General features: G+C 37.5%; 2 protein-coding genes and 1 long non-coding RNA gene across 3 annotated transcripts in view; all 3 read right to left on the bottom strand.

Annotated features, from left to right (window-relative positions):
* Positions 1–1,423: 1,423 nt before the first annotated feature.
* On the bottom strand, positions 1,424–3,370 carry LOC116297884 (dopamine receptor D2.L-like). The gene has a single exon (XM_031706201.2). It carries the CDS (start codon positions 3,134–3,136, stop codon positions 1,829–1,831), a length of 1,308 nt encoding a protein of 435 aa, XP_031562061.1. The 5' UTR covers positions 3,137–3,370; the 3' UTR covers positions 1,424–1,828.
* A 5,166-nt stretch (positions 3,371–8,536) lies between these two features.
* Positions 8,537–16,584, bottom strand: part of LOC148908698 (uncharacterized) — a 55,158-nt gene continuing 47,110 nt past the window's right edge. Inside the window, exon 3 of the long non-coding RNA XR_016120795.1 lies at positions 8,537–9,014. This is a non-coding gene — a long non-coding RNA (uncharacterized LOC148908698). The remainder of the gene's footprint in view (positions 9,015–16,584) is intronic.
* Positions 12,495–15,785, bottom strand: LOC116297885 (histamine H2 receptor-like). Its single transcript, XM_031706202.2, has one exon. It carries the CDS (start codon positions 15,048–15,050, stop codon positions 13,944–13,946), a length of 1,107 nt encoding a protein of 368 aa, XP_031562062.2. The 5' UTR covers positions 15,051–15,785; the 3' UTR covers positions 12,495–13,943.

Here is a 16,584-nt window from a genome sequence, read left to right as displayed (position 1 = left end):
ACAAGCTAGAAAAATCTGCTCACATATATAACCTTGCCTTGGAAACGTTTGTTAGAGGTGACTTTATTCTAGTAAGAAATAGAGGGATGTCACGAATGATCACAGCATCAAAGTTTCCATGACTCCCAGGACTCTCAGGGAATGATGTTTTGCATCATTCACCGGGTACCGAGAGATGTAAGACTTTTGCATCTGTGTCACGCAGAGAAACTTCAGAACATCATCGAATTATTGGAACGTAAATTTAAAATTTAAAATTATTCATTTATTTTTGTACTTTTTCTACTTTTTGCAGGAAAATAGCTCAAGGGGGAAGGAATGCTACAGAGGATCACGCTGAGCAAAGCAGAGCGGGGTAAATTTATTTCCGTTTGCAGCAATTAGTCGCCGACACAATGACTGCTGAGAGGTTCAATCACTCCTCCAATTCCTTTCATAGCGAATGATCCATTAACCGAATGGCTTTGTCAAAAGAACGGCTTCCTTCCTCTTTAATTTTGTTTCCATGTGCATGCATTCTTACGCTCTTTCTCACCAGCTTCTCTAATGGTCTTGAAATGTTAAACATGGTCTTGCTTTGACCACAGCTTTGACCCCTCGGCGGAATCAGAATAAGCGAGAGATATAAATCAAGAGACTCGTCTTCTAGTTATAGTTACCCAGGTTTCTTGTGCTAAAGCAAACTGTTTTGTGTAAAAGGAATTTTTAGTACTCGAAAAATTGAGCTTACAATTTGCTATAGAAAAAACCTCTTATTTTTGGACAATACAGTTGTTATGTAAATCAGAGGGGATTAAATTCAACCGGCAAGCTGTCAATATCGATTAGGTAAGCCTTGTCATCGTTCATCTTGACCTACGAGTAGATTTTGACTTGACTTCAAGAGTCATGTCTGTGAAATATCATTATGTGCAGTTGAATATAAGGCAAGTCATACAGGATACTAACACACCTGCTAGCACACTAATTTAAAAAAAAAGACTGATAAATTACGGACTATTAGGAACCTGGAATATAGCACAATTTTAAATCATATTTTAAACTTTTTTAATCTACGAAAAAAAAAAAAAAAAAAAAAAAATGACCACTATTATCTCCTCCCAAATAGTCTTATCTTGTCATGTTTAAAAAAGTTTTTTTGCTTGACATGTGACCATGCTCTATTATATAGCATCATTGTTCGTCAAATAATATTCATCAAAGAAATAAACGAAAAATAATAATTAATGAATATTAAACATTCATTTCATGGAGTATGTGCAGTAAGACTAATTGCGTAATTGCTTTACATGTACAGACAGCCCAGTCAGACTGAAATGGCCATTCTCTGTGTCAAAATGTGTTAATATTATTAAAATATTTTGGTTGCCGCTATACCGATTGTGTTTAAACCTAATATTTATGTTATAGGGTTTTACGTAAAATGGAAAACTTACTGGCGAATGATATGCAGAAAAGAGAAAGAGATTTAAAAGGAAGGGAGAAAGAAAGAAAGAGAGAGAGAGAGAGAGAGAGAGAAAGAAAGAAATAAAGAATTTTCAATTTTACCATGAACATATCCTTAAACAGATTTTCATATTTGTCTCTGGTTTATCAGGTCTCTTGCAACGTTCAACGAGATTTATAGTTCGCTAAGCTTAAGAAGTATTCCTTTATTCAAAAGGCCGTTCGGCAGTTATCAGTTTACTCGTACGTTGAGCGGTAAGACTATTTTCTTTTCTCTCCTATCTCACATACTAATAGTATTTCCCTCAGCTATTTTTTGATTGCGTTCCCAAGAACACTAGATTAATTTGATGACAATAAGAAGCCAACAGTTTTTTTGGAGTTAACAAATCGTTCTTTTTAGCTTTCTAATCAGATAAAAGAATTCCCTTCTAAAATCCCTAAACCTCCAAGCATACAAAAACGGATTTACAATAGAGTTAGTGTAGATCAAAATTTTCAGCCACAAACGCCAGATTCGTGTTGCTTGATTTTCCTTGACGGCCAAGTGATACAAAATGAGGACGATTCGTGGATAGATACAAACTACAAATACACAAGTGATAATGGCTATCGTCTTAGCGATGTATCCATCTGCCAGTGACGAAACTCCTCCTAATCTTCCAGAAGTATTAGCAGCCAGTTTTTCTTTCGACTTCAATGATTTGTGCTCAAACTCTTGTGTGTGTGAATTATTCGAGGCGTTGACAGATTTTTGCGCGAGACTTTTTGAGTTCATCTCGTCGGTTAGTGAGAAAGAGGTACCTTCAACTTCAGGGCAAGTGGTGGAGTTCCCATAATCATCGTTGCTTACAATTCGTGTTACTGCTAAAAGCCTGACAGATTGATGTTCAATACAAAAAGCTTTATTATCAAAAGCAAGCTTCCTTTTACCACCAAGTGAGAAACATGGCTTTTGTTCCACAAACGATTTCCCTCTTCCATCCATGTCTATTTTGTTCATGTTACGAAATATCGAACATTTGGCGAAGGAAAAGTGATCCGCGTACGAAGTTTCTTCGCTCGCTTTCGTCGACCTAAACTTTTTCAATCTATTAAAAAGTTGTTTGACGAGCTTTAGAATCTTCCAACTTGTGATGAAAATTATTAAAGTCATAATAAAGACAAATACTACAAAGATGATGAGTCCCTGAAATGGGCTCACCCCAGGGAACATAGGAATCGTAGTAAGAAACAAAGAAATGATCCAAAGTAAGGAAACGATGATAAGAGTTCGAGTGAAATTGTATCGAATTCGTACTCGATATATAATGGGATATTTAAGTGCCATATAGCGGTCAAAACTCAATGCAGAAAGACTCGCCAATGACGATAGAATTGTGGCTCTTCCTATGAACACAGCAACTTCTATCACCACTTTAGAAGGTGGAACAAAGCCTGTAAAGATGGCCAAGTGCTCTCCTGCTCGTACAGGGACCAAAATACTTGTAACCAAACAGTCGGCTACTGCAAGGGAAAGTACGTAGAAGTTGGTTGCATGGTGTAAATTTTTGTTTCTAATCACAGCAAAGCAAGTCAGTAAATTTCCAGTCGATCCTACAAGACTGATAAAGATTTCAAAGACTCCAAGAGCAAGGAAGAGTTTAGGGCTCACTGTTTCTTGTCCTTCAGTTGTGTTATTTTTTGTCATTTTTGCGAATAAAGTTGTCGTCAGGTGTACAGGTATCCTTGTATTGCTATCCTTGTATTGCTATCCTCAATATACTTCAATGTCTCTTGCTGTAGTCAGTGAGGCTACGCTATAATACTCGATGCCTAAAAGCTTCCGTTTGCTATATGCAAAGGAATCAGAATGCTGGTCTTAAGGAAAAAATACCCTTCAAATATTCCTGAGAGAGCAGGATTAAAGATCCGTCATCACATTGTAATAATACTCAGAACAATCCTTTTCCCGCCAAGATTTGACCAATAAGATGTAGCTAGGGCAGATAGAACTCTTAAATGAGTCTTTATCTTTAACGGAGAACGCATAGAAAAGTTATCAAATCATATAGACAGATTGTCTACACCACTAAGGGAGCTATTCGATTATTCTTTCTTGGGAATTACTTAGTACGAACCAGGCGAATATCCGTGTGAAAGTGACTGTCGGAAGAAAGATTTGATGTGTTACGAATCACTCGAAATTTACAGACTTTTGCTTTTACAAATGCAATAATGGGGCTCAAAGTAGCGTCCAAATTTTTTCCCCAAAATATGTATAATTTGAATTGTGTGATCTGCTTGTATGAGACCATGAGATTTTACCACGGTTTGATAATGTAGATGCAAAATGAAACAGTTTTGCTGGAAATAATATTGGTTTGTACGTCACTAAGACGATATACCTGATAACGGTATGACGATTTATATTGAAAGGCAACGCGTAAAAGCAGGAGATACAAATTCCCTAAAATTTCATCTTTAGCTTGCATTAGCCGTTCTGCTGATAAAGTCAAAGTTGCAACGCTAGTTACTTTAGAATGCGATCGTTTAGTAATTCAAATATAAAAGGATTGTTGAAGGTTGAATCTTAATGGCTGCATTAAACCATTGATATCAATCACTTCGATAGCTTTAAGATAAGCTGTGATTTGGTCGTACGTGATTGCGGATACGAAATGACTGATTGTGTCATGTATGCATTTAGCAGGAATTTCAAGATATCATTAGGTCTCCAAAGAAGAGGAAAACTGCTGACAATGGACAAATTGATTGAACGAGTTGATGGACATAATAAACGATCTGCTACAAATCACAAGAAGTTAGTTGCTGCAAGTTAGAAAAATTTTTTTTAGACGAGCTGCTGCTTGTAGTGATCGTTTTGATTTAGTTCAGAAATCGTCGAAAACTGAAGTATAAGCTTCTCTTGATTGGTAAACTGCGCGCGCAGTGCATATCGTTTAACATGCAAGAACTCGTGAATACTATTTGCAGCAACTTTTTTCTTAGTTGCACATGTCGTCTAGGCCGTCTAAAATGCAGCAACTGGACTAACATGCCGCAAATCAACTAGCATTCAACAACATTTTTCGTATTCGCAGCAACTTGTCTGTACAAACTGACAAAACTCATCAAACAATCAGCTAAGGATGTTTTCGGCTATTCGTTTTCATAAATTACAGTAGGCAAATTTCTTTATTCCATAAAATGAGAATTCACCATTTTCCATACATCGGTTCACTGTTCAAACACAAAACATTCAGTCGAGGTTGCAAGGTTCAAATTTGAATAATCCTTTGAAAGTACCTTGGCGCCTCGCTTGAGCTTTGTGTTTGACCAGTGAACCGATGTATGGAAAATGGTGAATACCAGTACTCTCGTACCCAGAGCATCGATCTCGTTCCCAGAGCCTATGTTGCTCTTGGTCATCACCGAGATACTGACCTAGAGAAAGGAAGGCCCTGGGGACGAGATTACCAGAGCTTGACAACCATACGCATGCGCAGAGTTCATTGTGATTGTATTCCAAACAAACCACAGGCAGCCCAAACAAAGTCCTAATAAATTTTATTCTAATTTATTTAGACATACTCTTTATTCCATACATTGAATAACAAACCTACAGAAATCTTGTCATAGGCTACCTCGGATCATATACAGCTCGCGCGCATTTTTAAATTATTCCAATTTCCATTTTTGGAGTCATTAAATGGCAGCAATAGTGACGTCATAATATGACGTGATTATATGTAAAATTAATTCATTGAATAAAGTATTAGAAGCTGCGAAAACAGTGTTTTATCGTAACGGATTGTATATACAATTTTTCAACAAACATGAAGATTGACAAGAGAGTGGTAAGTGGAGCAATTATTTATATTATATTTTATTATTATTCTTCATCATGTTGCACAAGCTGCGTTTCGGTAACATTTTTAGAAATCTCGATCTGAACTCAAAAAAAACTTTTATTAGTTTCTCGCGCAATTTTTTTTGAGAACCAAACTTATTTTAATTATAAAACTAAAAAAAAATTCCCTTTTTGTGGTTAGTCCGTCGATAGACGGCTAACCACTATGCTATCGCGTAGCGTGAAGCACTTCCCCTCCCCTGGTAGGGCGAATCATTTTTCGCATTTTATGCAGTAAGTTTTTAATTTACTGAATTTATCAGTTCATTTAATTGTTAGAGCTTTCATTATACATCTCTAAACAGTGGAATAACAGTTTTCATAGCTGATCTTAACAGCGAAATTGCAAAAAAACGGATGACCAATTTGTATAGTGCTTCTGTGAACCACTTCCCCTCCCCTGGTAGGGCGAATTATTTTTCGCATTTTATTCAGTAAGTTTTTAATTTACTGAATTTATCAGTTCATTTAATTGTTAGAGCTTTCATTATACATTTCTAATCAGTGGAATAACAGTTTTCATGGCCGATCTTGACAGCGAAATTGCAAAAACAAAACGGCTAACCAATTTGTGCCGTGCTGCTGTGGGCCACTAGACCTCCCCCCCCCCCCCCCCCCCCCACGGGGTTAATTGTTGGGATCGTGCCACAAATTGGTCATAGATAGGTTCTTGCTATATATACAGCAGATTTGAAACTGAACAACAAAGATCAATAAAAACAGTCGTGTACTATATATAAAAACGAGCAGCAGTGTTTATTCAAATGTAGCAGTTATTAATAAAACACATGGTTCGAATTTTTATATGCCATTAAAAACCTCCAACACTAATAAAACCAAACATTTTAATTAAAACTATCGAAAATGTACAAAAACTGAAAGTTATGAAAACTGCCTTAGGCCTTTCTGATTATCATGCGCATAATTTCTCATGTATGTACTGAGGATTTACGTTTCACTTTTGACAATTTTTTAAAGTTCAGGGGAAATATCCTTTCTTGATTTTATATACAAGTTCATTTCCTTGGTCCGTTCTGATCACATGGTTGAACTCATGAATCATTAATGACTTTCGAAGACTTTAGTATTAACTCTCCTGTCCTCACACCGTTCATTTTATTTCTTTGGACTAACCACATGCGCTTCTTGAGCGCCTTTAATTTCGATTGAGACCACTTAATAGATCACGTGGCTATTTCCCGCCAAATCAGATGGCATTTTTCGGAATGTTAACCATTCTATGCTATGCCTTATTCTCAAGTTACGAGTAGCTTTAGCCATTTTACAGAAAGATTTTTATTTGAAAACTCAAAACTTTACTCTTTGTTCGATGCTGCTGCTACTGACGGCGGTTGTTGCTGTTACTGTTGCTGTTGCTGTTGCTGTTGCTGTTGCTGTTGCTGTTAAATAACATATTTGCTTTATTATTTTCTTACAGGAGATCTGCATCATCGCAACCATTCTTTTATTAGTAGTTATATTCTTCAGCCTCCTTGGCTTTATAGCATGGCTCTCTTATATGGTATGCATCTAATCGTTTGATATTTCAGCTTTATTTAATCATCTTTCTTCATTTTACCACTGTTTTCATTTATATATGCATGGGTAGCAAGCAAGGCGTGGCGGTATATCCGTAAAATCACGCTTTTAGACTATAATTATATATTTTTTGCTGCCTTATTCTCATCTGGTTAAATTACTGGTCCATCCTTTTGCCATCATTTTAGATGGTGAACTATTGGTGGAGATATCTTGGAATTAAAACTATTCTGAGCTTAACGACGATCATAGCAATTCTGTATCTTCTCGTCCGTTTTTATGAGGTAAGCAGTTCTTACTCAAGGTATCGACCTCAGTTCACTTATTTCAGTTAGAACTTTCTTGCTCGCCCGACCCACAATCCTCAAGTGGGATCATCACCAGGTGTGTCGATCGAGGAACACTGGCTGGCGCGGACGTCTATACCGACATTGCCTCCCCTCCTAGTATAGACATTTGCAAATGTGTTTGATAATGGATATGTCTCTATGAAGTGGAAGACGGGATGACTTTGAAAAACTTCATTAAAAACATTCTTGGAGGTATTGCGCAGTCATACGATTCTTGCGCGATGCCTTGTGCGTTGCGATAACGCCAAAAGGTGTTGTTTGAGCAAATTGTTCATGATTGTACGGACGTGCTGCGTGCTGTGCCGTGCCGTGCCGTGCCGTGCCGTGCCGCAAAGTAGGCGGTACCCTGCCTGAAGCACTTTATTATATAACAATGATCTAGCACGCTGTGATTGGTTCAATGTATATGGTCAATTCTTTTCCGTGTCCGTGCCGTGCGCATTAATTTTTACATAACCACTCTTAATGATCATTTTGCGTAATACTGCTATATCATGCCTTGTTGGTTTTCTGAATATATCGGTCGTTATTTTTCAGCGTCTTGTTAGAGAGTACAGAGCTGAAAGGCTACAAAGGTTCAGAATATGGCGTACGTTTTATATGGAACTAAGAAACGAAGCTTACCTGAGAGGCGCAAGGCGCAGGAGGCAACAAGCTGAAAGAGCACTTGAAATACGTCGAGAAAATAACAGAGAATTCAAACAAAGAATGGAGCGGTTGGTGGAGGGAGGGAAAGCGCTTGATGCGAAAAGGGAACAATGTATTAAAGAATATAAACAGGCCTTAAAAACAAGAGAAGACTTGCAGAAGAAAATGACCGAGAAAGAAAATGAAGATTCGACAAGCTCCAAAAAGATCGAAGCACCAAAAGGCCTGCTTCCATTGATGGATGAACGTAAAGAAAAAATGGAAAAGATTATACAACGAAGAGACGACGAGAAAAAAAAGAGTTTACAAGAAAAAAAGGAACAGAATTCAGCTAATCATAAAGTGAAAACCCTCAATCTGCCGTCCATTCGAGCGACATTGCTTTCTTTCATCGATGGGGTTAAACGAATGGAGCAAACTTACAAAAGCTATACGGGACCAAAGATGTATTATATGCTTTATAATATAGACTATGCTATAACTAACGTGTTATTTACCATGAAAGAGCTCTTGAATGTAGGTCCTTCACAACCCAAGACCAACCGAAACGACCATAAAACTCTAGGTAAGATTGAGAGGTTTTTGGTAATGACTTATGGTATAAGGGATAGAACAATTTTTTTATAAGTCTGAGTTCTAAACATAAAGAACGTACCTTGAATTTGCCACATCGTTCCCCACTCATACGAAAACTGCTCTTTATATATGAAGGTGATTCCATTTGACATAGACATTAATACTCTACGTACTCCAATAAATAAGCTTAGTTGGTAAGCCCTGACTCCCTTTTTTCCAAGGAATGTGTAAATCTGCCACGAACTTGTTGAATAAAGAATCGCAATCTAAAAAGCAACAAGACAAGCGGTCTTCGTCCACGGACATTCACTATGTTGAGGAAGAGATTGATCATCTACTGTGCACTGCTCATTCGAAGATTCTCCTTGTGAGGGACAGAGTTTTGCAAGGTGTCATCAATTTTGACAAGGAGTCGTCCAGCACCATAGCAACGCCTGATATGATGAGAACGACCAATAAAATAGCACAGCTAGACGTCCAGCAAATACAAAACTGTTTTAAACAGGTAGGCGAGTCCAAGCCATATTTGGGATCGATTATTTGAGATTCGGATGGCGGGAACCCTGTGAATTAATTAACCAGGGATGAGCTAAGAAAGACTGGGAAGTGAGAAAAAATAAGTCGGACAAGGGAAAGAAAGATATATGAAAACTAAGAAAAATTGAGTTAAACTCCTTTTTATTTCTCTTCTATTCATCCTCATGGCTTACCACAATTTTCTTTCTTCGAAATCTTTCCCGACCCAGAAAAAAAAAATTCTCACTGTTTAATTTTCAGGAGGACATCATGGAAGCTTTTAAGGATCTACGTGACGTAATTCTACCAAAATTTAGAAAATGCATCACAAAGAGGTAAGTAATTAATATAAATGGCAACTTCTGCTAAAATCTTGGTATGCGAAACCATTTCCAAAAGAATGTGGCTTCTATGATCAATAGCCGGATATTGAAACTTACAACTTTAGAGAAAAAGACTTGGCAGCCATGTTGTTTTCATCGAGTAAGCATTTTTGTTCGACGTTCCGGTTAAAAATTACTTGGTAACTGATCAACTGTCTTCAGGTGAATGAATAAAGCCACGGTAAAGTTCGAGGTATCTGTACATCTTTATATGTTCAACTTTGGGTTTTTGTTAAGATGATTTTATCGTTTTCATTTCTTATGATAATCCTTATATGGAGTATTTGCGCATGCGTACCATTTTTTTTCCTATATAGTTTTGCACTGATCTATCAAATGGATCCTAAAAATGATTCCTATCAAAAGTTGTTGGAGGATAATAAATTGAGAACTCCATTTAAATTTTTACCTCCATCGAGTTTGAGTAAACAAACGTCACGGCCAGTTTATCAAAAATCATCCCACATGGAAAAGAGTGACCACGGAGTTTAGTCAGCAGTAGAGAGAAATCATTTAGCAGGTCTGCTGGTCATAGCAAGGGGTTAATCATATATGGTCTAGGGGCCGACTAACCTCTCCCTTAGGCTTCGGCCGAGCTTCCTGATCAGTCTGTAATTCCTCCCGGGATAGCGGTGTCGGGGTCGAAATCTCTGGCGTAGCCGTAAATGCTTCGCGCTACCATACGACGCTTCAGCATTCTGGTCTGGGAGTATGGTCTCCGGTTATTTTTGATAAATAATTAATAATAATCCTTTTTAAAAAAACAATTTTTATAGCACATTAACTCTCAAATAGATTAATTGATAAAGAGCCCGGAACACAGGATGTTCTCCGGTTACTTAATAAGAATTAAAGAATAAGAAATAACGAAAGGCAATGATCGCAATCTTGTAATTGGATGTTATTACAAAAGAAAGCAAATTTCGTTTGCAAGACTTCTGCAATACCTCTTCGCTGGCGGATATCGCTATCATTCTTCCAACATGGCGACCATGAAATCATTTCATTTTATCATTTCATTGTTAAGTCATAAAACATCAGCAGATTTTGGTGTTTAGTCTTTTCTTTACTAAAAACCAGCTTTATCTTTTTGATAGAATGGAAGCTGATAAGTTGAATAGCATAAATATGGATCGCTCGGAGAGGTAAGGCGCGCATATTAAAAAACACTTCAAATCTTCACATCTCTTTATCGCTACCTCGTCTTTTCGTGCTATTAATCTATAGGTGGACGTACTATGACGAACATAATGTAATTTGTTATCAATGTTTGAATAACATATAAGAAATTCATTAGACAATCTAACAAAGCAATTTGACAAAAACAATTGTCGAAATGGTTGGTACAATGATGGGCAACATCAACGTCCATCTTTAGCGGTACGTTTCATAGGAGTGGAAAATGCTAATAAGGAAAATCCGTGTCAAAACTGTGCGATGAGAATTGTGAATTGTGAATGAATTGTTGGAAGACATGGGAAGTCATTTCAATGTTACGCCATGTTGTACAGTGTACGTGATGTAAGTCAGAACCGTATGTTTCCCACTCATTCGAAAACTGCATGCAGTTCCTAACTAACAATTATTAGAAGACAATCTTTGTATTCTTTATACACTTTCTCATATTTTATTTATACAATTATAGGCGATTTGATGAAAGAACGACCAAAGTTCACCAGCGCCAGTCCTTAACCCATCTGGAAGTAGGGAATGGTTACGTGGGAAAGATTTTTGTTGAAAAATCTTTGAAAGAAAAAGATTCAATAGAGAGAACACCAAGTCTATGGTCTTACGTTCAAAGTGACGAACCAAAGGTTGGTCGTCAATATTGTATAGTCTGTATCCCACATGGCATATAATAATGATCTTTTGCAGGTTTCCGAAACCAGCCGGTGCTCCCGCGAACTCACACGCTTGTTTTAAGTTTCTCTGACTAACCCGCGCAGCCATAGAAGTACGTACCCCTTGCACTAAATCCCCTTTTGGGGTCAAAACAAAAGAATCTCTTCTTTTGGGGATTGAAGTAGGAGTTTTGATCAGTGTTAAAATCTTAAAAGATGAACGATTTTTTAAAAAATTAAAAATACTTTTCCTATTAGAAGCGGAGGAAGTCAAGGTGGCTGGAGAGTTTTCGAAGATCGAACAAGGACAATGGTGCCACGTATCTGGCTGTTGGTGGGGCTGCAGTGGTCATTACAACATCATATCTGGTGTATAGGTATATACGATAATCTACTACCACACATACACAACAGGACAACAGGTGCAACGTATCTGGCTGTTGGTGGGGCAGCAGTGGTCATTACAGCATCATATCTTGTGTATAGGTATATACGATAATCTACTACCCCACATACACAACAGGACTACAGGTGCAATAGGCGCAGAAGAGGTCATTACAGCATCATATCTGGTGTATAGGTATATACGATAATCTACTACCCCACATACACAACAGGACTACAGGTGCAACAGGCGCAGAAGAGGTCATTACCGCATCGTATCTCGAGTATAGGTACGTATATACGATAACCTACTACCCCACACTCGATTTTGAACTTGAATCCTTTTCCCAAGGGCACTAGGACACCTAAAGTCGTAAAATATACATGAAAAATTGAGTGCTTGAAAACGTAACTCTTCCACTTCAAGTCGTGACCCAGGTATACAAACCTGTTGATTGAAATTATTCATTCCTTGGCATTTCAATTTCTTAAAATAATCACTGAATCAATGAAAACCAATGAAAGTGAATCTACCACTATCGACCAATCAAAAGTGACATGACGCAGCACTGATGCACCACCGTCGTCATGGTCACAGCACGAGGCGGCGGTTCTTGGAGTAATTTAAGTAATGTGATCTAAGTCTTCTCTATAGAGGCTTTGCACCATCACGTGCCGGTGCCCATAATACAGCTTGGACTGCCTGTGATTACATGCAGAACGATAAGACTCCTTTCTTTCTCTCGGAATTGAATTCTTTCTCATGTAAAACGATTGTATTGTTCCTGCCATCTAACATGGCTGCCGTCACGTGATGGTGCAAAGCCTCTGTTATGCAGTATTTACAACAAACACGCGATTCTTTGAGTTCCGATTTCTGGAGTAGAAAAATATGATAATCAATGAAAGCAGGCACCAATGATAATGCTATTGTTTATTGTAGTAATATAATGAAATCGCGAAACTCGTTCTTTTTACAATATTGTGCGGCAATCGGATTATGGAAAATGTACTGGACGTGGATCGATAAGAATGTCCATGAATGGAAATTAGATTTTTGTGGAAATAAACTGACTTTCCAGCTGATCTGGGAAAAAAGTGTTAGCCAATCAGAATCGAGAAAATTTGCAATGAAAACTGAGGTGTCACTTTTCCTCTTGAAAGTTATGGATTTCCAGGCCACCAAATGAAAAAATATATAACGTTCCTAATAAGAGGTTGATAACAGTACCACAATAACTAATGAGTTTTATATTCTTATTGCAATGGTGGAAAAGTGTTTATATTTTCGCTGGTCAGTTTTCTCAGGCTTCAACATGGCACACGGTTTTGCAAGTGACATCAATTTCTACGTCACTATTTCAGATCAGCTGGTTAAATCGGTCTGACATTAACACCAGTCAAATTTATATTCTACACGCATAACCACTCACTCATCCAAAAATGCATTTATTTATTAGATTATTCGTAGATGTTTGTTAAATCATTCGTTTGGTTAATATTATTTATAATCACATAGTCCAGGTAAGCAACCGCCTTGGCTGTTGTGCATCGTTTTATCATCGAAGTGTAGGGGAGAAATGAATTGCGTCTCTAACGAAAATAATAATAAAAAAAAAAGTAACCTTAATTAATGTCGTGTGAAGGAAGAGTAACCATTCTTCTGGGACATCTTAATTCAAAATGAAACAAAGTGTTTATTTGTCCGCCTTCTCTTTAGTCGTTCTGCAATTGCCCTTTTCTTCTTTTCATTCTCTTTGGAATTTCTAGTGCGTAATAATAGACAGATGATGCACTATGTTCATTTTTCTTCACGCAAACGGTGAAAATATTACCAAGTTTTCAATTTCCCTGCTTCACCTTACCCGTTCTCACCAAAGTTTCGATTCTTTTTTACTAATTCTGAAAATTTTTGTTTTCTTGTCAATCGACGTTTGATGCTTGCCGTGACGAGCTCCTTAAACTCTCTAATTATCCTATTTTTTTCAACATCAGCTAGCAGTGTGGTTGTAGCATAGCTTGTACAACCCTTCCATTCGATCACTTTATACCAGCGTCCCTCTCTTAATTTATTTAGCATATGATATATGGATATACTGATGATTTGCGGTATTCGTCTAATGTTTTGTGCCATTTTTGCCATATGTCACGCCATATGTCACGCCATATGTCACGAATTATCCTTACCAACTCATTTCACGGCAGTAGATATGACTTTTTTTGACTTTGTAATTGATCGGCAGGATATCTGGTCAGATTACGAGGATGTCTTTCGCATGCCATGTCAGTCAGCTTGCATGCTTTTTCTTATCACCTGAATACCACAACGTCCACAAACGCATTCATTATATTTTCTCTGGATCAGTTATCAGGTTTGCATTATTAGAGACTGTTCTTCCAATGCTATGTCTTCTTGATCACTAGAGCTAGTTTTCTGATAGTTACTTGAGAGTGACACATTTTCATCTGTCATTTGCTCCACCCAGGTAAGATTTCCTTTTGTCCTGTTCTCCATGGTAGTATGACTGCTGTACATCGACATCGGCCGTCTTCGCAACGACCTGAAACATCTTTTAAACTCGGCGCGAATGTCTTTTTTCCACAGCGCGTAAACAATAGGGTTGACACAACTGTTGAACAATAGTAGCAGCCTTGACGTTGTGGTGACCTCGGAGGGCACGCTACCTTGATGGAAGAAGTTTTCAAAAGTACGGTATGCAGACATGATCCAACAAAACACAAACATCATGTAAACCACTCCAAATACTTTGATGGTATTTTTGGCCTCGACGGAATAACTATTGCTAGACCCATTAGCTGACACAGACTGTTCTAATATTTGGATACGTTTAGCTTGCTCGAGTGCCATGCTCAGAATGCAGGCATACGCGATGAACATCACTAGACAAGGAACACACATGAACATGATGATTTGTGTTAGATAGAATATCTTATCCGCAGTTTGTCTTAGAGGAATGTCATCACTGTATCCATAAGTCCAAATCAGAGGAATGCAGAAAATGACCGTAGGAATGACCCAGCTGGCAATAATCATCTTGACAACGACAGAATAAGTTATAGTTGAGTGATACTTTAGAGGTTGCATGACTGCAATAAACCGGTCCAACGTCAAACAACATAAGTTGCACAACGATATAAAGATGAAGATATCATATAGAATCTTCATGAGGATTTCGTCACACTGATGCCGAAAGCAAGCTGTTCTTGATGGAATGATAGCCAAGGCAACAGCCAGGTCTGACACGGCTAAAGACAGGACCAACCAATTTGTATTGGTGTGAAGACGTCTCTTCATGGCAACAAGATAAACAACGAAACCATTACCAAGCAAAGTGAGAATCTCAAAGACCATTAAGATAATGATTAACATGAGTAATTTCATGGGTATCGAGGACGAAGACGCCATGCCTGTACCATTTGATGGCGATGAAATATTTTGGTCACTTTCCATCATTAGCTCCGACGCCTTTCGTGTCACTTTTCAAGCCAAAACTTTGCTCTTCCGCCTTTAAATATGTGGTGAAAAAAATAAAGAAAACGTCTGCCTTTGTTTGTGATCGTCCAAGATCATTCAAAGTAGTACTGATATTAAAGATCCTACTATTTAGGCAGTAATGTTTTTTTTCTTGGGCGCTGTTAAGTTGTCCTGTTTTTCAGATATACTCACTAAGCGTCTGGTACGAAAACTCTGCTTTCTAAACCAATGTTGACAAACTTGGATTAACTTCCAGTTGTTTTGATTTGGCCAAGTACGAGTTGTTGTTTACAGCTCTATATTCTTTAGTTTCTTTACATGCGAGTAGATGAACTAAGGCAGAACCGCAGCTCAGTGACTAGTGTTACTCGAGAATCCCGGTGGAGTAAAATAAGACTGAAGCAACAGCTGCAGAAGCTCAAAATAAAAGCGTTCTTGATTAATAATCAATTTAAGTCTAAAATCCACCCGCTGCTAGTGTTTGAAGTTGTTCAACATATCATTAAAATATAACTATTTTCAGCTATTCAGGCTTCCAGCGTGAGACGTCCAACTGTCCACGAATCAGCTTATTAAATCGATTGTGTCTCAAGAGAACATTCGAGGCAGGCAGCTGAGTCTTAGAGATTTGGTTCAAGTTGATTAAGCGAGGCAAACAAAGCAGTTTGTGGGTGAATAACCAATGTATACTATTCTAAGTATTGTGAAGATATATTGTTCATTCATTTTAAATGGATCAGCAGGACGTCCAATCAAATCATGGCACAAGTGGCAACACCTAGAAATGTTTTGATTGGAAAATAGGAAGCAACAATTTGCTTGTTTCTGTTTTACGTCTTGCTAGAAATTTGCTAGCTCAGTAGCTCCCAAACTAGTTTTTTTCGTTCACGGACGATTCTTTAACCTTGGAAAAGGCCAGTACACCCCACGGCCGCACACAATTGCATTACATTCTTACTAATCTTCTTTATTTGAACAATGCAGTATTTTTGGCAATAGTTTGCATTTTCAAAAGTCGAGTCACATGCAGGTTTTCCACTGTTGGAGGTATTTTTCACACACTTCATCTCGTTTAGTAAGACGTACAATCTCCTCACTCGTAATATCTATATATTAAAATTCATTTTCAATTTGTCTTAGGGTCCTACGGTTAAGATAGATTCAATTATGATTGGCCAAATGAACCGCTCGCGGAAATCATCCAAATTCGTTGCTATCTTATCAAATGCAACTTTGATTTGAAAATAAAAAATTCATTGTCTTGAAGATTTAATCGTTTCAATCCAAACCTTATCGGTTGCTGAAAATATCGCATTTTTTGAATTATGATTTTTCTCTGTTTTTAGAAAAGAATTTTATATCTATTAAAACAATGACTAGTTCAAGGAAACCCCAATCTGTTTTTCTTTCACTTAAATCTCGAATAAACTAAATTCTGTCTCATCCCCCACAACTAGTTACTATATAAAAATGCAACGTAAAATATATTGCTTAACGTAAAATTTCGTTAGCA

Source organism: Actinia tenebrosa, unplaced genomic scaffold (assembly GCF_029948245.1).
Source record: "Actinia tenebrosa isolate PJP-AT-01 unplaced genomic scaffold, QUT_ActTen_1.0 PGA_scaffold3__52_contigs__length_22856419, whole genome shotgun sequence".
Taxonomy (NCBI): Eukaryota; Metazoa; Cnidaria; class Anthozoa; order Actiniaria; family Actiniidae; genus Actinia; species Actinia tenebrosa.
The sequence above is the reverse complement of the archived record's forward strand: the minus strand, read 5'-3'. Positions and strand labels throughout refer to the sequence as shown.

Coding starts and splice junctions, on each gene's coding strand:
- LOC116297884 (XM_031706201.2), bottom strand. CDS start 3,136: ATGACAAAAAATAACACAACTGAAGGACAAGAAACAGTGAGCCCTAAA.
- LOC116297885 (XM_031706202.2), bottom strand. CDS start 15,050: ATGATGGAAAGTGACCAAAATATTTCATCGCCATCAAATGGTACAGGC.